At 45.0% G+C, this 23,298-nt stretch overlaps 1 protein-coding gene across 4 annotated transcripts; it reads left to right on the forward strand.

Annotated features, from left to right (window-relative positions):
* The first annotated feature begins 18,051 nt into the window (after positions 1-18,051).
* On the forward strand, positions 18,052-21,916 carry FAM241B (family with sequence similarity 241 member B). Of its 4 annotated transcripts, XM_032256192.1 has the most exons (5): positions 18,062-18,156; positions 19,022-19,104; positions 19,309-19,376; positions 19,530-19,660; positions 20,325-21,133. In XM_032256192.1, exons 4-5 carry the CDS (start codon positions 19,565-19,567, stop codon positions 20,592-20,594), a joined length of 366 nt encoding a protein of 121 aa, XP_032112083.1. In that variant the 5' UTR covers positions 18,062-18,156; positions 19,022-19,104; positions 19,309-19,376; positions 19,530-19,564; the 3' UTR covers positions 20,595-21,133. The 4 variants fall into 4 exon arrangements, 3 of the variants coding, with proteins under 3 accessions (XP_032112082.1, XP_032112084.1, XP_032112083.1); XM_032256191.1 differs by lacking the exon at positions 19,022-19,104 and having other exon boundaries at positions 18,052-18,156; XR_004262165.1 differs by lacking the exons at positions 19,022-19,104; positions 19,530-19,660; positions 20,325-21,133 and adding an exon at positions 21,906-21,916 and having other exon boundaries at positions 18,052-18,156.
* The last annotated feature ends 1,382 nt before the right edge of the window (positions 21,917-23,298 follow it).

Below are 23,298 nucleotides of genomic sequence, written 5' to 3' on the forward strand. Positions count from 1 at the left end.
AACAGTCTCAGGAAGCTGTGGGACAATTACAAAAGATTCAACATTTGTATCACTGGAGTCCTAAAGAGAAGGGAAAGACACAGTTTGCAGAGTATTCAAAGAAATAATGGCCTAAAACTCCCCAAGCTTTCTAAAAGACATACTGATGCAAGAAACTAGGCTAACCTCAAATTGAGTAAACCTAAAAAAACTATGCCAAGCCACATTATAATTCAACTTCTGAAAACGAAAAACAAAGAAAAAAATCTTGAAAGAAGCTAGAGATAAATGACACATTAATCTATAGGACAGAATCAATTCTAAATAAAACAGGTTTCTTATCTGAAACATGGAGGCCAGAAAAAAGTGGCAAAACACTTTTCAAGTGCTGAAAGAAAAAACTCAAACAGGCCAGGTATGGTGGCTCACGTCTGTAATCCCAGAACTTTGGGAGGCCAAGCTGGGTAGATCACTTGAGCCCAGGAGTTAGAGACCAGGCTGGGCAACATGGTAAAATCCCGTTTCTACCAAAGAAATACAAAAATTAGCCAGGCATGGTGGTGTGTTCCTGTAGTCCCAGCTACTTGGGAATCTGAGGTAGGAGGATCACTTGAGCCTGGTAGGTGGAGGTTGCAGTGCCCCAAGATTGCACCACTGTCCTCCAGCATGGGTGACAGAGTCAGACTTTGTCAAAAAAAAAAAAACACACACACAAAAAAACAACAACAACAAAAAAACACCAAACCAAACTCAAACATAATTTCTATGTCCAGTGAAAATATCCTTTAGAAATGAAAAACAAAAAGATTTGTCACTAGAAGATACATACTTATTTAAATAATCCTATTATAATTAAAGAAATTGAATTCATAGGTAAAAGCTCTTGAAAAATAAATCTGCAGGCTCATACAGTTTCAATTAAAAATTCTGCCAAACATTTAAAGAAGTAATACTAATTATACAATAGTTTCCAGAAAATAAAAGAGGAAACACTTCCAAACTCAACTTATGATGTCAGCATTACTCTGACACTGAAATAAGACAAAGTATAAAACAAAAATAAACTACAGACCAATATTTCTCATGACTTAGACAAAAGAGTCCTCAAAAGTATATTAACAAATAAAATCCATCAATGTATAAAAGTAATTATATACCATGGCCTGGTATGCAAGATTTCTTCAATATTCAAAAATCAATAATGTAATTCACCATATCAACAGACTAAAGGAGGAAAATTATATGATAATATCAACTGAGAAAGAAAAAGTATTTGACAAAATGCAATGCCCAATAATGATATAAACTCTTAGCAAATTAAGACAGAAGGGAACTTCCTTAAGTTCAAACAGGACATGTATTAATGTCTTTCTAAAAGTGAAAGTTCTAGCCATTACAATAAGGCAAGGGGGAAAAGGCATATAAATTGGAAAGAAAGAAATAAAATTGTTCTCATTTGCAAATAATGTAATTGTCTATATATAGAAAAACTCAAGAAATGGAGAAGGGATTCAAGAAGGCTTACTAGCTGCATCTAGTACTTGCCTCCTCCACAGAAAGGAACCAGAATAGCATGTAGATAGTCACACTTGGAATAGATCATCTAAAAGAGGACACTGGAATTCAACAGAGAAGTGGTGGGAAGCATAAAAAGCAAGGAAGGGGAAGGAGGCCAGGCAATCTACTCTGCTGGGATTGTCTGGGAGCCCAGGGAGGCTCCCTGATGTGGGTAAAGAGTACGTGAGAGACCCATAATGGTCCAAATCCCTGCCACTCACATCTACAATACTAGCCATGGGAGAGCCCGTTGATTCTCCTGGGCCCTGAGAAAATAAGGGAGCCTGAAGACTGCCCAACATTAAACCAGAAAGCTCACAGTGAGTCCCACAAACCTCCGAGGCCTAAGCCGCAGCAGCACATTTTGAAAGTCCAGCTCCATCCTGCCCTGGGGCTCAACAGCCTCTGCATCTCCACATCCCTGGAGCTCCCTTGACATTGCCCACCCACAGCCACCACCAGGGCTGAGGCAGAAGCCACTGGCAGCAACTCTGACCCCACCCCCATGCCAGCAGGGGTGTGGCTGTGCATTTTTGTATGCTCTGAGGACAAACTCCACTGCCTCCAACTGCTGCTGCTGAAGGCTGCTGTGGGCTGATATGGTTTGGGTCTGTGTCCCTGCTCAAATCTCATGTCAAACTGTAATCTTCAATGTTAGAGGTGGTGCCTAGTGGGAGGTGATTGAATTATTGGGACGGTTTCTTATGAACGGTTTGATACCATCCTCCTTAGTACTGTTAGTTGCAATAGTGAGTGGTCCTCATGAGATCTGGTTGTTTAAAAGTGTCAGCACCTTCCCACCCCATTTCTTGCTCCTGCTCCCACCATGTGAGATGCCTCACTCCCCTTTGCCTCTGCCATGATTGGAAGCTTCCTGAGGCCCTCCAAAAGCAGAAGCCACTATGCTTCTGGTACAGCCTGAAGAACCATGAGTCAATTAATCCTTTTGTATTTATAAATTACCCAGTCTCAGGTATTTCTTTATATTAGTGCAAGAATGGACTAATATAGGGGTCCAGGTACAAGCACAGTGTGTGTCCCCCACCACCTGCCTATAGCTTCTCCCACTGAAATCAACACTACCCTCGGTAGCAGGGCCACAGTACAGCTACTGCTGCCCCTACCCAAGCATTCCACAAGCAACCTCGGGGTCATCCTACCCCTGCCTACAACTGTCAGTGCCTGCATGCACCTCTGGAGCATTTGATGAAAGAGTCACTTGGCCTAGCTATAAGCCCCCATCCCCTCCCAGTACACAAGCACACCATCCAGGGGCCTGGGCATTTCCCAGCTCAGGCAACCACTATTGTCACCAGAGCACCCCTCCCAGGATCTGAGGTTGGGCTCACCCACCCTGCTGCTACCACCACAGCTGGCACCCACCTGCATGTACCACTGGCAGGCCTGGAAACCTGCCTGCCCAGCCCATTGCAGCTACTGCAACACCAGCATAGATTGCTTGGGTCTGAGGGTTGTCCCAACAATGCTACTGCCATTGATCATACCATGCCTGCAGCCCAGGAGCTAGAGAACCTGCCCACTCATACGATTCACTGCTGCCATTCCTGACACCTGAGCAAGCCACTTGAAGGCTCAGGAATCAGCCTTCACAGACCACTAACATCATTACCAGCATATGCCATTCTGGGGCCCAAGGGCATGCACACTTAGCCTACCGCTCCCAGTACTAGGGCCTAAAGACTGGCTCACCTGATGTCCCAGTCTCCAGCAAAATTGCACCACAGCCTCCACTAGTAACTACACCATAAGCCATTGAGGAAATCATAAATGCCACTGATGCTGGTGTTTACAGCGAAATAAATCATACAGAAACTCCAATAATGCATGTACACAAAAATCAAAACCAAAGTGCTCTACCCAACTAACACTACGGATAAATGTTCAGGAAATGGTCCTCCCCCGTGAAAGCAAATTTTAAAAAATTGGAAAAAGCGGCCGGGCATGGTGGCTTATGCCTGTAATCCCAGCACTTTGGGAGGCCGAGGCAGGTGGATCATGAGGTCAAGAGATTGAGACCATCCTGGCCAACATGGTGAAAACCTGTCTTTACTAAAAATACAAAAATTAGTTGGACATGGTGGCGCGTGCCTGTAGACCCAGCTACTCGGGAGCTGAGGCAGGAGAATTGCTTGAACCCAGGAGGCAGAGGTTGCAGTGAGCCGAGATCGTGCCACTGCATTCCAGCCTGGCATCTGGAGACAGAGCGAGACTCTGTCTCAAAAAAAAAAAAAAAAAAAAAATTGGAAGAAGCAACTGTTACACCAGATACACAGATATCTGGTAAGGACACAAGAAACATGGAAAAGCAAGGAAACATAACACCTCCAAAGGAATACAATAATTCTTCAGCAATAGATCACAATCAAAAATAAATTTATGAAATCCCAAAAAAAGACTTCAAAATATTGATATTAAAGAAGCTCATTGAGATACAAGGAAATCCTGAAAAACAGTACAAAGAAACCAGAAAAACAATTTAGGATATGAATTAGAAATGTATTAAATAGCCGGGCGCGGTGGCTCACGCCTGTAATCCCAGCACTTTGGGAGGCTGAGGCGGGTGGATCACAAGGTCAAGAGATCGAGACCATCCTGGTCAACATGGTGAAACCCCGTCTCTACTAAAAATACAAAACATTAGCTGGGCATGGTGGCGCGTGCCTGTAATCCCAGCTACTCAGGAGGCTGAGGCAGAAGAATTGCCTGAACCCGGGAGCAGAGGTTGCGGTGAGCCGAGATCGCGCCATTGCACTCCAGCCTGGGTAGCATGAGTGAAACTCCGTCTCAAGAAAAAAAAAAAAAAAAAAGAAATGTATTAAATAGATAAATATCATACAAAATAGCCAAACAGTAATTCTGGAACTGAAAAATTCACTGAATGAAGTACAAAATACTTGAAAGCTTTCACATTATGTTAGATCAAGCAGAGAAAGAATCTCAGACTTTCAAGACAGGTCTTCTGAATTAACCCAGTCTGACACAAATAAAGTAAGAATAAAAAGGAATGAGAAAAGCCCATGGAATACCATAAAGGAACAAATATTTAAATTTTTGCTGTCCCAGAATGTGAAAAGAAAATGAAAAAGTTAGAATATGTATTTAATGAAATTATAGATGACAACTTCCCAAGTCTAGCAAGAGACTTAGACATCCAAATACAGGAGTGAAAGTATATGGAAAAAATGCTCAACATAACTAATCATCAGTGAAATGCAAATCAAAATTACAATGAGATCGCCTTCCCCAATTAGAATGGCTATTATCAGAAAGACAAGAAATATTGCATATTCTCACATATATGTGGGAGCTTAAAAAGTTGATCTCATGGAGGTAGACAGTGGAATGACAGATACTAGAGGCTGGGCAGGGTGTGAGGTTGAATGGGGGGATAAAGAGAGGTTGGTCATAGGTACAAACATATAGTTTAATAGACAGTATAAGTTCTAATGTTTGATATCGGAGGTGTCTATGGTTAGTAACAATGTGTTATGTATTGAATGTTTCAAAGTAGCTAGAAGAGAGAACTTGAAATGATAACAAAACATAGAAATACTCAAGATGATGGATACCTCAAATACCCTGACTTGATCATTATACATCCTATACATGTAACACAATATCACATGTACCTTATAAGTATTTTAAAAATTATGTATCAATCAAAAAGAAATTAATTTATAGTAAACATTTAAAAAGAAAATCTCAAGCAATCTACAAAAAACAAACAAACAAACAAAAAACCTTCCTAGAACCAATAAGTGAGTTTGGCAAAGTTGCAGAATATAAGATAAACATAGGAAAATTAATTGTATTTCTATATACTAGTAATGAGTATGTGGACAGTGAAATGAAAAATACAATATCATTTATAATCACTCCAGGAAAAAAAAGGCATCAGCCTAACAACACACATACAGAAGTTTTGTATACTGAAAACTACACAATGCTCATGAAAAAGATCAAAGTATTAATAGTTCTAAATACACTGAGAAACACACCATGTTTATGAATGGGAAGATTCAACATAGTAAAGATGTTAATTTTGCCCAAATTGATATACAGGTTTAACACAATTCCTATTAAAATCCTAGCAAGATTTTTTGTAGATCTACATAAAATTATTCTAGAATTTATATGGAAAGCCAGAGGAACTAGAATAATTAAACAATTCTGGAAAAAAATAGCTAAATCAATTAAGCCTATTGGATTTTGAGACATTATATAGCTATAGTAATCAAGGGTGTGTAGAGAAATAGACACAGATCAATGAAACAGAATAGAGAGCTCAGAAATGACCCATACAAATATGTCTCACTGATTATTTATTTATTATTATTATTTTTTTTTTGAGACAGAGTGATAGGCTGGAGTGCAGTGGCATGATCTTGGCTCAATGCAAACTCTGTCTCCTGGGCTCAAGTGATCCTCCCACCTCAGCCTCCTGAGTAGCTGGGACTATAAGTGTATGCCACCATGTCCAGCTAATTTTTGTATTTTTACTAGAGAAGGGGTTTTGCCATGCTCCCCAAGCTGCTCTCAAATTCCTGGGCTCAAGTAATTCACCTGTCTTGGCCTCCCAAAATGCTGGGATTACAGGCATTAGCCACCACTCCCAGCGCTAATTTCTTTAAAAAAATAAAGGTACAAATGCCATTAAATGAAAGAAAGGTAGTCATTTCAACAAATGATATTGGAGCAAGTGGATGTTCAAAGGAAAAAGGAAAGGAAAGAAAAGAAACTATGACTTATGCAGAAATTAAATCAACAGATTCTAGACTTAAATGCAAACATACATTGTAAAATTTATTGAAAAAATTATAAAAATTCTTCAGATGTAAAGATAGATAAAGAGCTTTTAGACCTGATGCCAAAAGCAAGACCTGTAGGAGAAAAAAATAGATAAATTGGACTTTATCAGAATTCAAAACCTGTTCTCTGTTAAAGTTCTGCTAAAAGGATGAAAATACAAGATATGGAGCGGGGAAAATATTTGCAAAGCATATAGCCAACAGAGGACTAATATCTAGAATATATACAGAACCCTCAAAACTAAACAGTAAAATCCCAAACAATCCAATTAGAAAATGAAGACTTTAGGTTCACACAGAAACTTATATGTGAATCTTTAATAGCTTTATTCCTAATAGCCCAAACCGGAAACAGCACAGTTGTCATTTAATGGATGAATGGTTAAATAAACGGTGGTACATCCATATCATGAAATACTACTTAGCAGTGAAAACAAATAAACTACTGATAGGCACAACAACCTGAATGAATTTGCATAGAATTGTACTGAGTACAAAAGCCAGCTCCAAAAGGTTACATACTATATGATTCCATTTATATGATACTCTTGCAATAATAAAATTATTGAAATGGAAAAACAGATTAGTGGTTGACAAGTATTAAAGATGAGCTGTGGCTATAAAAAGGTAATATGAGAAGCACTGTGGTGATGAGAGTGTTCTTTATCCTGATGGTGTCAATGTCAGTATTCTGGTGTGATATTTTACTGTAGTTCTACAAAATGTTACCACTGGAAAAAACTGGTTGAAGAGTGTAATGAATTCCTGTGCAGTTTCTTACAATAGAATGGTACATTTGTTACCATTGATGAGTCTACATTGGCACACTGTTATTACCCAGAGTCCATACTTTACATTAGGCTTTACTCTTAGGGTTGTACATAACCTGCAGAGTTCCAGGTTAGTGTCCACCACCGTAGATATTTTGCATGAGACTTGGAAGGCAGAAGTGATGCAGCAGCCATATTTAATTGTTTATGCTCAGAATATAAACAACAGAAATTTATTTCTCATAGTTCTAGAGGCTGGGAAATCCAAGATGAAGGCACCAGCAGATTGGGTGTCTAGTGAGAGCCCGCTTCCTGTCTTATAGAGGACACCTTCCTGCTGCATCCTCACATGGTGGAACGGGTAAATGAGCTCCCTTGTGCCTCTCCTAAAAGGCACTAATCCCATTCAAGAAGGTTTCACCCTAATGACCTAATCACCTCCCAAATTCTCCAACTCCAAATACCATCATCTTGGGGATTAGGTTTCAATGTATACATTTTCAGGGGACAAAAACATTGAAACCATAGCACCCGAATAATTCTCCAAGCCTCCTCTTCCAACACTCCCCAAGATGATCACTATCTTACTAGGTCAACCTCTGTCATTATACATGTCGTTTAAAGTCCCAGCCTCATACCTCTGCCAGTGCCAATTCTATCACCTGAAATTACCTGGGTTGACTTACTTGGGTTTTGTAAGACCTTCTCCTCTCCAGAGCTCATTCTTCATCTTGAGCTCCTGCAGCCTAGATAGGCCTGTGCTGTGGCCTCTCTGATCGTCTAAATTTTTACTTGACTCTGAATGTCCTTAAAGGATTGTGTTTCTGTCCTTCCACCACCAGGGCTCCAGGAGGGGAAGGGTCACTAGTAATAACAATGAGTTGAATACAACAGCAAATGTGAATCAGGCTTCGTGTGCTAAGACCTTGACATTATTGTCCTCATCAATTCCCATTGCAAACATAGAGGATGGGAATTATCACCCCCATGTTATAGATAAGAAAAGAGGCTCAGAGGGATTGAGTCACTTGTCCAAGGTGACCCAGTTGGTGAGCCACAGAGCAAGCATCCGAATGGAAGTGTGACTGACCCTGAACTCTAGCCCTTTAATATTGGGCCATCTGGTCGTGTGGGTGGCTCCTGCTCACAGTGGTAGTAGGTACTGGTGACTGTCTACTTTCCCAGACAGCCTCATCTGAATGCCACACATGGGGAAACTGAGGCCCACTGAAGGTCACACTGCCTAAGCACCGAGCTAGGAGGTGGAGGTAGCTCTGCCCCACCCCACGGACATTGCCTCACACTGGGGTGAAAGCTTTGCTACCTTTCCTGGCCATTTTATTTCCTGCTCCAGCAGAAGGTGATCTGGGAGTGGCTGGGCGGAAGGCATTATTGGTTCTCATATGGCTTAGGGACTGCCGACCCCCTCCTCCTGCCTTCCCCCTGCAGACCATAGGGCCTAGCACCATTGAAATTTCAGTCCCAAACCTCAGCCAGGCCCTGAACATATGTTCCACCCTGAAAGGAACAATGAAGCAAGCCTCCAGGCTTAATTAAGACCCTACAAAAAGCCCTTCTGGGCTGGCCTTATTCTCTGCTTTTGGTTCCTTTTTCTCCCACCCCACCCCCACTCTTCTGTTTCCTGCTACTTCCTCTGTGGAAGGGATGAAAGGCGTCCGAGACACCCGCTCTTCCATACTCCCTGGTCCTCTTTCTTCCAGTCTGCCCTCCCTCCACGCTTCTAAGCCCTGTAGTAGGAGAGGAGGCTGCCTGGGTTCTGGTGCCAGGCTGCCCTATACCCCCAGGACCAGCTGCAGAAACAGGCAGGCAGTGAGAGTCTGCCTGGCCTCCAGTGCTCGCAGGGCTGCCCTCCCTGGGCTGGGATCCTCTGGCTAAGTTGTGGGCTCAGCCTGGCCCAGGTCTGCAATCTGATCTGGATTTTGGAGGAAGATTCTGCAATAGGTGGCTGCACTTACTTTAAAGTGGAGCCCCAGTTCTGAGGGCTCTGTAGCTGTACCTTTGGGTCCAGGTCTGCTGGCCTGTGAAGGGTCATCAAAAGGCCAAGCATGGCACAGGGATACAAAGAATTTTTATGTTGAATGAATATATGAATTTTAATTTATTTAACAAAGCTCGCGTACTGTGTACTGGATGCCTAAGACCTATTAATCCTCACATTAGGCATTATCATCCCTATTTTGCACATGAGACAATCAAGGGACAGAGAGATTAAGCAAACTGCACAAGATCACGCAGCAAGTAGAGGATTCAAATCCAAGTGAACTGGCCTCAGAGGCCGTACACTTAATACCTGCCTAGGTTGCTTCTAATCAAAGAACGGACCCGTTTGACCACCACGAGATCAGCTGACTCCTTCCTCATTTCTGTTCCTCCGAATTCCCTGTGAAGTTCAACAAATTATTATAAAGTGAAAGTTTGTGAAACCACTAGCCAGGTCAAGAAATGGAGCACCGCCAGCACCTCGTAGTCTTCCCTGCCTGTTGTGTGCAAGCCCTTTTCTGGCACAGCATCTCCTGATCCCCTAGAGCTAACCATTACATTTTCAGTAATAATTTCTTCGCTTTTCTTTGTTCTTTCACTAGCCCAGTATGCATCCTTAGACAATATAATTCAATTATACTTTCTTTTGATCTTTATATAAAAGAAACCATGCAGTAAAATTTATTTTGCTTTTGGTTTCTTTTGTTCAATATAATATTTTTCTATTCAACTACGGTATTGCATATAGCGGTGTTCAGAGCCTTTATTACTGTATAGTATTACATTGTATACTCTACTATAATTTATCCATTTTACTCTGATGGACATTTGAATTGTTTTCCAGCTTCTGTTATGAAAAATGCTTGTACACATGACGTAGTGCACAGGAGCATTCACGTTTCTATCCTGGGTCATAAAGAATGCAAATATTCCCGCTTCCTAGGCAATTCTAAATGGTTTTTCAAAGTGGTTGTACCAACTTACAGATCCGCTGGCAGTATATGGAAACTCTCATTGCTGTACGTCAGCGCCAATACTTGGTGTTGTCAGATTTGGTCATTAGAGTCTATCTATCTGATGAGTGTGTGGAAGTATCTCATGAAGGTTTTAGTTTGTATTTCTCTGATTGTTAATGATGCTGGGTGCTTTTTCAAACCTTTATTGGCCATTTGGGTTTCTTCTTTTGTAACGTGCCTGATCAAATCTTTTGCCCAGTTTTTTACTGATTGTCTATTTTCGTATTAATTTTAGAAGCTCTCTGTATATTATGGATATGAATCATTTGTGGCTATATGTATTGCAAAAAAACTTTTCTTAGATACTGAGCTTGCCTTTTCACTTAAAAAAAGACTTGATCAATGAGTTCTTAATTTCAATGTAAATTTAATGTAATAAAATTTATCTGTCATTTTCTTTATAGTTGGTATTTCTTATAATGTGTTCAGAAAATCTCCCCTACTCTGAGGTCTAGAATATCTACATCTATATTTATACATATGATTTATTTTCTAAATTCTTTATTGTTTTGCTTTTCATATTTCAGTCAATGATACACCCATAATTTATTTTTGGTACACGTACAAATATATTAGGTAGGGGTCCAATTTCATTTTTTCTTATGGGAATACACAATTATTACAGCACCATTTATTTAAAAGATTCCTTTTCCTATGTTCTGCACTTGTACTTTGCCATAAATCCCAGCTTATGGCAAAGACCCAATCTACTAATTGGTCATTTTGTTATTCCTCTACCTAGGTCACAATGTCTTAATCTTTTAATTTCTATAACTTTAAAATTGAATGCCTGCTTCAGGAAGATAGAGAAAAATATACTTTTTAAAAATTCCTCCTAAGTACAACTAAAAACCCTGAACATTAGGTATAAAACAAACATAAGAAGACTTTGAAAGATGGAGAGAGGAAGGCAGGCAGTTTGGGGGCTTTGGATCTGAGGAATGACACAACACAGGGTGAATTCCATGGGTTTCCCTTTTGCTCATATATCCCAGATTAGCAGCAGAAGAGGCTAGCAACCTGGAAGCAGCCAAGAGTGTAGACAACAAAAGCTCCCTAAAAACCAGCTCTTTCTAGTCAAAGTACTAGGAAAGGTACCTAGCAACACTAAAAGCTTTTAGACAATAGCTGCTTTACTCTAGCCAAACACCAAAGGAAAAACTCACACTTGCAAAGACCAAGTGGCAAGCCTAGACTTACACCTCGTAAGGCCATACAAGGCGTCTAGTACCCCTGCGGCAATAGTGTCGGACACTGAACAGGAAGTCAGCACCTTCATCTCCATTATCTGGTAATGGACTTCTCCCCCACCATGATGTTAGTGGAGACAATCTGGGGAATAGGAATTCCCATACCCCTTAGCAGTAATGAGGAGCACTCCCTCCCCATAACTTGGGTGCCATGAGGCTGAGTGGGAAATCTGGGCTTCCACCTCCACATATCATTAATGATGCAGTGTCTCTCCTTCCCCTGATGGAGCATTGACAGAAAAAGCTAGCTAAAACAGAAAGTTTAATAAGAGCCAGAGTCTTGTGACATGATGCAAAAATGTCCAGATTTTATTAGAAAATCATTTGTCAAAACTAAGAACTAGGAAGACATCACATTGAATGAAAAAGACAATTAATAAATATCACTGCTGAAAGATTATCTGACAAAGATTTTAAAGCAACCAAAATATGAATGTTTTATTGAGCAATTATGAACACACTTGAAGTAGTGACAAATAGAAAGCCTCACAATAGAGTAGAAGATATAAAAAAGAACTAATGGAAAGGAAAAATGGAGAAGTATAATAATCAAAATAAAAGGCTGAGCAGATGGTCTCAGTAGCAGAATGGAATCAGTGAACTGGAAGATAATTAATGGAACAATACAAATTGCCCAATCTGAACAATAGAGACTAAAAGCAAACAAACAAATAGAAAAACCCAGAGCCTCAGGGACCTGTAGGACTACAACAAAAGATTTAACATTTACGTCATTGAAGACACAGAAGGAGAGGAGGAGTGTGAGGCTAAAAAAGTAGTTGAATAAATAATGCCTGAAAACTTTCCAAATTTGGCAACAGATATAAATCTACTGATTCAAGAACAGAGTGAGTCCCAAATAGGAAAATTCCAAAGAAATCCATCTGAAACACATCATAATTAAACATATGAAAATCAAAGACAAAGAAAATATCTTGAGCAGCCAGGGGAAAAATGACACCTTATCCATACGTAAAAACAATTCAGATAACAGCAGATTTTTCATTAGGAACCATGGCGGCTAGAAGAAAATGGTACACTATCTTTCAAGTGTTGAAGGAAAGAACTGTCAACACTGGTGAAAATATTTAGTCAACACTAGAACTTTCTCCCTAGTAAAAATATTCTTCAGGAATGCAGAGTATTATCAAGACAATCTCAGATGAAAGAAAACTAAAATAATTTGTTACCAGGAAACCTACCCTAAAAAAAAAAAAAAAAAAAAAAAAAATAACAGGAAAATGTCCCAAAAAAAAAAAAAAAAAAAAAAAAAAAGCTAGAGGAAGTTGTCCAAATAGAAAGGAAACAATACCAGAAAGAATCTTAGAATATTAGGAAGAAAAAAATAACACGGTAAGCAAAAATATGAGGAAGTACAATAAACTTTTCTTTTACTCTTGAATTTTATAAATTATATTTGTCAGTTAAAGCAAAAATTATAACACTGATGTGGCTCTAAACACATGTGGAGGGAATCTCTCAGTCAATTACAGTATAATGGGGAGAGCAAAGGAACATAAAGGGAAGCAGGTTCTTATATTTTACCCAAATGAATAAAATTTTGACCCCAGTAGAACGTGATAAGTTGAGCATATATTATACCCACAGAAACCACTAAATAAGCTATACAAAGAGATATATTTAATAAAATACTATTGATAAATCAAAATGGAATTTTAAAAAGTGTTCAAGTAACCCACAGGAGCACAGGAATGAAACAAAAAAAAAACAGAGAAATGACAAACAGAACAAGCAGAAACAAAAAATAATCGGCAACTTAAGCCCTAATGTATCACTAATTTCATTAAATGTAATGGTCTGAATAATCCAAACAAAAGGCAGTCTGGCAGAGTGGATTAAAAAACATGATCTACCCATATTCTGTGTACAAAAAATTCTCATTAAATATAACAATTTAGGCAAGTTGAGAGTAAAATGCTGGCATAGTTATATTATGCAAACATGAGTTAAAGAAAACCAGGACTTCAGAGCAAGAAAAATTACCAGAGATGGAAAGAGACATTATGTAAGATGAAACAATCAATCCACCAAGCAGACATATCAAAACTAAATGTGTACGTACCAAACAACAGAGCTGCAACACATGTGAAGCAAAAACTGACAGGAGAAATAGACAAATCTCTAATTATTGTTAAAAATATCAATAAATCTCTCTCGACAATTGAGAGAACAACTAGTCAGAAAATTATAAAAAATATATCACTCCATCAAATAATAGCATGTAAACAAGATTTATGGGCTGGGCATGGCAACTCATGCTTGTGATTCCACCACTTTGGGAGGCCGAGGCAAGAGAATCACTTGAGCCCAGGAGTCAAGACCAGCCTGTACAACATAGTAAGAACCCGTCTTCATAAAAACTTTTAAAAATTAGCTGGGCATGGTGGCACATATCTGTAGTACCAGCTACTTGGGAGGCTAAGGCAGGAGGTTGAGGCTGCAGAGAGCTGTGGTTGTGCCACTGCACTTGAGCCTTGACGACAGAGCCAGACCCTGTCTCAAAAAGAAAAAAAGAAAAAGAAAGATTTATGGAACATTCCATCCAAAACCAGCATAATGCACATTCTTTTCAGCCTTCTGTTAAACAAACCTCAACAAACTTAAAAGAATTGAACTCATACAGTGTGTTCTCTGACCACAATGGAGTTAAACTAGAATCAATAATGGAAAGATAACAGAAAATCTGCAACACTGGTAGACTAAATTATATCCTTTAACATAATCCATGGATCAAAGGGGAAGTCGCAGAAGAAATTTAAAAATACATTTAATTAAATGAAAATGAAAATACAGGTCAAAGTGTGTGGGGCACAGCTAAGAATGCTAAGAGGGAAATTTACAGCACTAAATGTTTGCATTGAAAAATCTCAAGTCAATAATCTAAAGTCCCACCTCAAGAACTTAGAAAAAGAAGAGCAAAATAAACCCAAAGCAAGCAGAAGGAGGGAAATAATCAACATAAGAGCAGAAATCAATGAAATCGAAAACAGAAGAATAGAAACAGAAGAATCAGTGAAGCAAAGCTGGTTCTTTGGAAAGATCAATCAGTAAGATTGACAAACCTGTAGCAAAAGTGAAAGACACAAGAGAGAAGACACAAATACCGATATCCAGAATGACACAGGGCTCTCACTGCAGGCTCTGCAGCCTGCCTCCCCTGTAGCCATGTGACTCGTTCCTGACAACGGAATGTGAGGGAAGTAATGCGTGCTACATCCATAACACTGTCTTTAAAAGAAATCACTAGCCCTCCATTTCTTCTCTCTCACCTTTCCATGAGCTGCATATGGTGAAGAAGTTGGTGAGGCAGTTTTGACCATGCAAATAAGGGTGGCATCCTAGTGTGTAGGGGAGTGATAAGCTAGGAAGAGAGGATGTCCTTGGCTGGTCTTGTGGAGCAGAGCTGCCCGTCTACTTGTTTGAGTCACTATATTTAATTTTTTCATTCCAGCAGCATAGCCTGTACTCAAGCTAATGTATTATAACTACGGTAGGTTTATGTCTTAGGGGACTTACATACTTAATGAAAAACCAAGATATTGTGGGGTCACTCTAGTCTTTGGACCATGCAAGGTGTTTTTTGAGGCCTCCATCAATCCTATGGTCCTCCATCATCTGTCTATGGATGAAGGCCATCACTGAGCCACCCTTTATACCTGTCTACCTGACCCTTTCAAATCCAGCAATTTTCCCACTATTCCCTTGTCATTGCTGGAGCACAAGAATCCTTCCACCACACCTCCACCACAATGGACCCAAGGATTTCCACAAGGCCATATAAGGCCCCACCTGTCATATTCACTATCTGTCCATTCCCTTTCCCAAGCCTCATGCCCACCTCTAAGATCCAGCACACAGAGGCCAGGCACGGTGGCTCACGCCTATAATCTCAGCACTTTGGGAGGCCGAGGCGGGTGGATCATGAGGTCAAGAGATTGAGACCATCCTGGTCAACAAGGTGAAATCCCGTCTCTACTAAAAATACAAAAATTAGCTGGGCATGGTGGCGCGTGCCTGTAGTCCCAGCTACTCGGGAGGCTGAGGTAGGAGAACTGCTTGAACTCAGGAGGCGGAGGTTGCGGTGAGCCGAGATCTTGCCATTGCACTCCAGCCTGGGTAACAAGAGCGGAACTCCATCTCAAAAACAAAACAAAACAAAAAATTATGAGCTCTGCAATGAACAGAAAACCAAAAGCACATTTTTATTGACCACGTGTTGGGGTTAAGGCATGACCCAAAGCCCAATTTTGTGCGGATGGCATTGGGGAAGGTGGGGGCACAATTGTAGAGGCTGCAGAGCTGAGACGAACTCAGGGGAGGCTGTTTGGTAGATGCAAAAGCCTGGAATGCAGAGCCCGAGGACCTGCCTTCATTTGAACCCTGGCTCTGTCACTGACCTTGGGCTGGTCATCTACATTCTCTCTGAGCCTCAATTTCACTTCGGTAAAATGGGAACACTAACACTCACTCTTTCTATTTCATAATCCAAGAAAGAATGAAGCGGTTTCTGGGAAAACACTTTGAAAGTAAGGACTCTGTACACATAGGGGTTATTATTATTATTACATGAAACAATCATGTTTGTGGACGAAGGGATTTAGATAGGGTGGGGATGGCCTTCCAGCAGTTATTCAGGCCCAAGCAAAGCAGGCCTTTGGGTGATCTACTTCGGGGAAAGCAGAGGCCAGGCGGGCAGAGTTGAGGGAAGGAGTTGCTGAGCGTGTGCTAGGGCGAGCTGGAGGGTTGTCAAAGCCTTGCTAATGAGTTGGGGCTTGTTGGAGCAGAGAGTAGGAACCATTGCAGGTTCTTGAGCAGGGTAGACGAGACTCCTGAAGGAGGTGGAGAGAAAGCAAAAGTGGCATGCTGTCTCCTTAGGATGTTTTAGTTGGTAATAACAGGCTGTTGTAAGTCCAGTGAAACACTATCACTCCCTATCCCAAAGCTGGTCTTGACTTCTCTGGAAGGACTTGCTTTTTCCTCTGGACTCTTGGTTCTCTGCAGCTGGAGTGTATCTCTTTGGCAGCAGGTATACCAGCTCAAATCTTCCTGAAAACATTCATGATTTTCCGCCCGTATCCCCTGGCTTCTGGGCCCACAGAGGTTACCTCCTTCTTGGGGTTCCTGAGTTCTGTGACCTACTTATGGGGCTCTGTTCATGGAAGGCAGTGTTTCTTGGCCCTACCTGTTCATTAGAAGACTGGTTTTTAAAATGTCTCCATGCCCAGATTGTAACTCAAATCAATGACATCATGATCTCTGGGGTGGGACTCAGGCATTGGGACGGTTTCCAAATATCTGAAGTAATTCCAATGTGCACATTGAGATTTGCGATCACAGGCCACCTCTGACAATCGGGCATCCTGCCTCGTGATTACTGCTTTCAAGCGTGCACTTGGCATACCTGGAACACACTGGGGTGCAGGGAGAAAGCACTAGGATTTTGGTTTATATTTACTTTAAATCCTATGCTTTTAAAATGTGCATGCTTTACAATGGACTTCACAGTAGAAGAGGAGCCCTCGAGCACTCACTGTGGCAAGGCTGTCATTTAAACACTTAACACAAAAGTGCCAGAAAGCAGTCACACCAACATGCAAACACAGGCTGGCTCCAGCAACCACCTATAATTCGTAATGCCAATCTGTTCTCACAGTACACACGTGTAATTTAGAAACAAAAATAATAACATATAAGTAAGATACAGATATCAGGGTGATCTGAAACATTTTTTGCTGATAAGGTTTCATGATCAAATAGACTGTGGTGGCTGACCGTGAGTCCTCCAGACAAGGTCTAAATCTCTCTCTTATTTTCTTTCCTTCTGCCCAGCAGCTAGCGGAACCAGGGTTCGAATGAATGCTCAATATATGTGTGCCCACTCCCAGAAACAGTTCTTAAATGAAAATCAACATTGCCCATGTGCCAGAGACATCATACTTAATCTTTACAGCAGTCCTTTAAGCCTATGATTACACCTGTTTTGCAGATGAGGACCCCCCTGAGCAGCTAAGTAACTTGCCACAGTCCAGAACCTGAACCTGGACTGTGGGACAGCTCATTCTCCCGCTCTGGTGAGCAGGTCCACAGGGAGCAGCTGACGAAGGTGGTGGGGGAGGGGTGGATGTTAAAACAGCAGGAAGGAGGTAGAGGTAGATTGCTCACTCCCTGCAGGTGGTTCCTTCTGCCAAGAGTGTCCTTCTCTATCTCTACCTTCCTTCCTGCCCCAGCTCAAATGTATCTTCTGCTGGAAGCCTGCAGAGGGGTCTGCCCCGTTCCTGCCTCATCTTCCCCACTGGATGTGGAGCTCCTCGAGGGCAGGGTTGGGTCCTACTCAAGGGGCATTCACCGAGCTGGCTCAGCAAACTTACACCGGTCTTCTGAGCCTGCGCCCCTCCTTCCTCCCAGGCCAGGGCGCCTCCACCCTCTGGGTTTTTCCTCCTTGGGCTCTGCTTACCTTTCCCTCTTTGCCCTCTCCTCCTTCTTCTCCTCGTGCTTCCTCCGCCCAGCTTCTCTTCTCTCCATCCCCACCGTCCCATCTCCTCCACTTCCGCAGCCCGCGCCGCTCCCAAACCCGGGCCGGTCAGTTGCAGTTCCACAAGCGGCCTACAGAGGGCGATGTGCGCCGCCGCTGGGCCGCGTCTCTCCGGGCGCGCTTCCTGTGAGGTCAGGTGGGAGGAAGCGGCCTGGAGCCACGGGGAGTGGACGCCGCCGAGGCCTGGAGCCGCGCCTGCAGGTGAGTCGCCGCGCCTGGGAGGGAGCGCATCCCTCGCCGCAGCCCGGGCAGGGACTCGGAGCCGGTGTCGGGCTCCCAAGGCTGCGGCTGGCGGTCCGGGCAGCACCCCTCCCGCCCCCCGCCCGGAATGTCAGGTGCCGCGGGCCGGACGCGCGGGTGGCCCACCCGGCGGGGGCGCCATGACGAAGCACAAAGGGACTGCGCACGACCACCACCCGCTCGGCCTGCGCCAGGGCCGGGGGCTTCAGCAGGGGGACGCGCCTGTCCCGGGCTCCAGGCCACGGGCAAGACGACAGGGGCTCCTGAGCTTTTTTGGCATATGTGTCACCAGTGCTTTCGAGAATGTAGATGGACGCTGAGGCTCAGCTCCTGAGAACGAATGGCCTTTACCCAGGCTCGAGGGGAGGTGTGGAGGGGCCCGCAGTCCCGGGGTCCGCGGAGTCGAGCCTTTCGAGAGTCACCGCCGCAGCCCCATCCCACATTTTGGGAAGGCTGGGCCCTGTGCCCCTTAGCCAGGGTTGGACTGGTGTTCCCTGCGAAGTGAGGGACAGGTGGGGGGCGTGCCCTCTGCAGCACAGGTGTGCCCTTTTGAGCCAGTGCAGGGGTGCATGGTGGCCAGTGTGGTCTGCTCCTGCCAGGCAGCAGTTGTAACCCCGAAGGGACCACCATTTCCCTGGGTGTTCCTGGGGAAGGCCCAGGTGGTGACATTTACTCCCTGGGGGAGCAGCACACTCGCCCCATCTTTTAGTGTAAGGGAAATGGAATCCCATTAGGGATCCTCGTGCCCTGGACTCCCAGTTTAGTACCCAGAGAGGGTCCTAGAACCAGAGCTCCTGGCCTCATGTTCTTTCTTTGCTGCCCATAGGTGTGGCCCCGGGCAGGCCACCTAAGCTTCCCTGTGCCTTCGCCTGTACCCTCCTCGCGGGAGTGTTAGGAGGCTTGAGTGAGGTGAGCCTTGCAGGATGGGCTTTCCACGGGGCGTGGGCCACAGCAGGGGCTCTGGTCCCAGTTGTGCTGCAGGTAGTGTAGTGATTAGCAAGAAAACTTCCTTTGCCAAGGATCCTTTTGATAGTTTTCCTGGTGGACTCAATGTCTGGAATATTTGTGCCTGGCAAACAACTTGCCTTTATTTCTCCCCTTTTTATTAATCAGACACAGCACCTGCTCAGCGTGGGTCACCTCTGTGAGCACCACTGACCGCAAGCCTTCCTCCATTTCTGGTAAATTTTTTTCCTTCAAGCTTTTTGAAGTCAGGGGAAGAATCCTCCTCAGGTCTTCGAGAGTCTGGTCCTGGATCACGAAGAGTTGAGGGTTTTGTATTGGGAAGAAATTCTGTACCACTTGGTTTCCATTACCCTGACCACACGATGCAGGTGCAGCCCATCAGGGACCCGCATTGCCTGGGAGGATGGTGCGGATCTTGGCCAATGGGGAAATCGTGCAGGATGACGACCCCCGAGTGAGGACCACTACTCAGCCACCCAGAGGTAGCACTCCTCGACAGGTAGGTACTCATTCCCTGTGGCGTGGGACAGACGGCCTCCTATGTACTGGCTACTTCTAGCTTCCAGAAGTCTCTCTTGCTGACAAAAAGTCACTAACCTTTTCTAGCCTGAAGCCCTTTTTGAAGAGAGCTGGGTAAGACTTGGGGTAGGTGCGGTGGCTTATTGTCAACCTCCCTAGATCTCCTTCCTCCAGGCAGCCTTCCCAGACTTCACATCCAAGATCTCTTCCTCCTTTAACTTGGTAGCAAACCTCACTGGAGCTAATATCTTTCTTTTAAGAGTTGGTTGGATCAGAGAGAAGCTGGAGAGAAGTGGAGGGGATGAACCCTGGGCACAGAATAATTGTTTTAAAGAAAGGAGTGATGATGAGTATTAAAAATGGCTGCCCGAGAGCCGTGCCCTGTAGTCCAGCCTGCCTTGGCCGCTCCCTCTCTTCTCTAACCTGGGCATGATGTGGGGAATAGAGGCTGACATTTTCTGCACTCTGAGAGCTTGTGACTTGGTTGTTGCGATTCTTATGGGTGGCATGGGGGATTGCTGAGGAAGGAGGGTGTGACCCTGGGTGGCTGCAGGGAGGGCAGGGTGCACCCTAGAGAGGTTGCCTCCTGCCTGGTGCCTCAACTCGAGGATTCGTTCATATCTCTCTCTCTCTTCACATTCCAGAGCTTCCTCAACAGGGGCCATGGTGCGCCCCCAGGAGGTCCTGGCCCCCGCCAGCAGCAGGCAGGTGCCAGGCTGGGTGCTGCCCAGTCCCCCTTCAATGACCTCAACCGGCAGCTGGTGAACATGGGCTTTCCGCAGTGGCATCTTGGCAACCACGCCGTGGAGCCGGTGACCTCCATCCTGCTCCTTTTCCTGCTCATGATGCTTGGGGTTCGTGGCCTCCTCCTGGTGGGCCTCGTCTACCTGGTGTCCCACCTGAGTCAGCGGTGACCTCTGGAGGCTGATGGGGGCGGGCCTGTTGAGAGGGACTTGCTGGGCCTTGGTATGAGAGCAGGCATATTTGGAGGGGATCTGGTGGTGCCTTGAAGGTGTGATCAGAGAGGGGACCACAGGAGTGTGTTTCCCCCTTGTGTTAAGCATGAGGCAGAGGAGACTCTAGTCCAGCATTTCCAGAGTGTGGGTGGGTCCCTTGGTTCCCTTGAGATATTTTTAGGTGGTATGGGGCCTGTGTTTAGTGGCACAGAATCAGAGCAAGAAAGGTGTTCCCTTCCCAATTCTCTCAATCCTTTTATGCCGAGAAGAAAATCTCAGCTGGGTGCCAATATGTTCCGAAGCCTCTGGAAGACGTGCTGGCTTCTCCTTGGCCTAGGGAGCATGACTTGGGCTTAGGGCAGGTGGGGAAAATTCCAGACTTTTATAGCACTGTTTTTGTTTTAATGGTCTATTTTTATTGGCTACCTATTGTTTAGGACAAGTGGTACTGGCATTCTATTTATTGTGACATTTTCAATAAATAGATTTAAGTAGAAATGAGTGCATTGAAGAAATTTGTAAATACTTGTACACCTCCATGCTGATCTAGAAACATGGTAAAGAGGGATTGGTTTCGGGGAACAGGCAGCAGCGAGGCTTTGACCTCAGAGGGTGGTTTCTAAGATTTTCTCAGTAGGATCTCAGAGCTAGGAGAGAAGGTCCAGATGAAGTCTGGCTTGGACCCTTGCCTGATGTGTGGTTAACTGCCAGGCTCACTCTGAGATGCCAGACGTGATGCCAGTCAGCTTTGTGGGGAGGGTTCCTCTGGCCAGAATGGCTGGTGAGGCTGCAGGGTTGGGAGAGCCGGGGTGCAGATCCGAGGTCTCCCTTGCCCAAGGAGACCTCCCTGGGCAGAGGCTGCTCAGCCTCCTTCACCGTCCAGAGGTTCCCATCACCCCTGGCTGCAGCACACTCTCCTTAGAAAGTGGTGCACATGGACGAGGATGCCTGCTTCTCAGGAGAGGAGCCCTTGTGTTTTGGCACGTGAGTCCCTGGTCTGCGTGGAGGCCCTGCCGCGGGAGGCACTGGGTGGCTGAGGCTCTGGGCCACTGCGGGAGGAAGGTTGTTTATCGGTTGGAGGGACGCTGGGTGAGCCGAGGACTTGCCTGTCCTGGCACCGGGTTTCTCATCCTTTTCTCGGGATCTGCTGGGTTTGGCTGTTTGCGGTGAGGAAGGCATGTTTTGGAGTTTCCAGGGCTGGGGGAGGATGGGAGAGAGAAGGAGCTTGAGACCACCACTCCTGAGAGCCTGCCATGCTGTCTGGAACAGAAGCCTCTCACCTGGGGCCTGGGCAAAGTGAGGTGGGCCCAGCCCTGCTGGTGTCCCAGCTGACCCCTGTGGCATCTCCCGTCCTGACACTTCTGCCCACCCACTCCCACGGCTCCAAGCCCCCACAGCTCCAGCCCGCCAGCCACAGGGATGTTCCTGCCCCATATCCCACTCTGCTAACTTCCTTCTCCCTCAGCTTGTCTCTTAGGGGCTGGGGCTTTTCCCTTTCTTTTCCTCTTGCAAAGCTGCAGGACTCTGAAAAAATAAATGACTAGTGGAAACCCCCAATATATAAAATACCTTGAGGGGGTATGAATCTGAGTCATCAGATTCAGGGCTGAGAACAATACCTTTTTCTAGAACTCACTTTCCAGCCCCAAAGTCCAAGCCCTTTGAGAAGGCAGGGTGAGCAGGGCTTCCCTCTGCACCTGACTAGAAAGAGCGGGAGGAGAGGGGCCTTCCTGGCTTTGGGCGGGATGGTGGAGGTGGGCAGGGGCCACATCGGGCAGAGGTGGCTTCTCCTGAGGCTTGCTTGGTGCTTAGCCAGTCTAAGAGGCAGGGCTAGGGGCTAGAAGACAGTCGATGAGGACCAAGAGGAGGTGATGTCCTGCTCTGCCTGTTGACTGAGCTCAGGCCCCATAGAGCTGCTCTGGTTGGATTGGACTCTTGGCCCTTTTTGAGCCACCTGCCTTCCCTGTGCCCTTTGGTCTCTGGGTAGCCTGCTAACCTGTGCTCACTTCCTAAGCCCAGTGTCTGAAAGGTGATGGGGCAGCCTGTACGCAGACAGCCTAGTGTGGAGAGGTGCCCCCGGGGGTCGTGCAGCCTGCAGCTGGGGGTGGCCTGGGGCTGCGTACATCAGGCCTGTGTGAATGCCCTCAGCAAGCCTCTCACCTGCACCGACTGACCGAGGCCTCACAGGGGGTGGCTGCACCCTGTGCATGCAGAGCCTGGGTCCTCCAGGAGGCCAGATGCAGAGCTGAGGGGCCTGAGTGAGCCTCTGCCTCAGTCTGCTCAGCATCCTAATCAGAAGCTCTCTGAGGGGGTGAGCTCTTCTTCCACTGCCCACCGCCTCCTCTGCCCACTGTGTGACAGGACCCCCTACATTAAGCTGCCTGACTCATTCTAATCCTGCCCAAGAGGGCAGATTTCCAGGGAGGTTTCGGCCGATCCTCAAAGCCCTGTGTCTCCATGGCAGGCTGGATTTCCAGCCCGGCTGCCTGGAGAGAGCTGCTCCTACTCCCACCCATGTGAGCCGCAGCTCAGTCCCACCAGGCCTCTGCCGCCTCTGTGGGGCTGGAGAGGGGAGTGCCCCACTCTGAGGGGTTGCTTTGACTCCTTGGTTGGGACCACCTGGTGAGTAGAGCTGCTGGGGGCTGACTCATCTGTTCGGCTC

This window comes from Sapajus apella, unplaced genomic scaffold (genome assembly GCF_009761245.1).
Source record: "Sapajus apella isolate SASKATOON/1434 unplaced genomic scaffold, GSC_monkey_1.0 scaffold94, whole genome shotgun sequence".
NCBI lineage: Eukaryota > Metazoa > Chordata > Mammalia > Primates > Cebidae > Sapajus > Sapajus apella.

Bases quoted from the DNA above. Each gene is read 5' to 3' on its own strand.
- FAM241B (XM_032256191.1), top strand. From the start codon at position 19,565: ATGGTGCGGATCTTGGCCAATGGGGAAATCGTGCAGGATGACGACCCC. The intron at 19,661-20,324 runs GTAGGTACTCAT...TTCACATTCCAG, and splicing joins GAGGTAGCACTCCTCGACAG to AGCTTCCTCAACAGGGGCCA.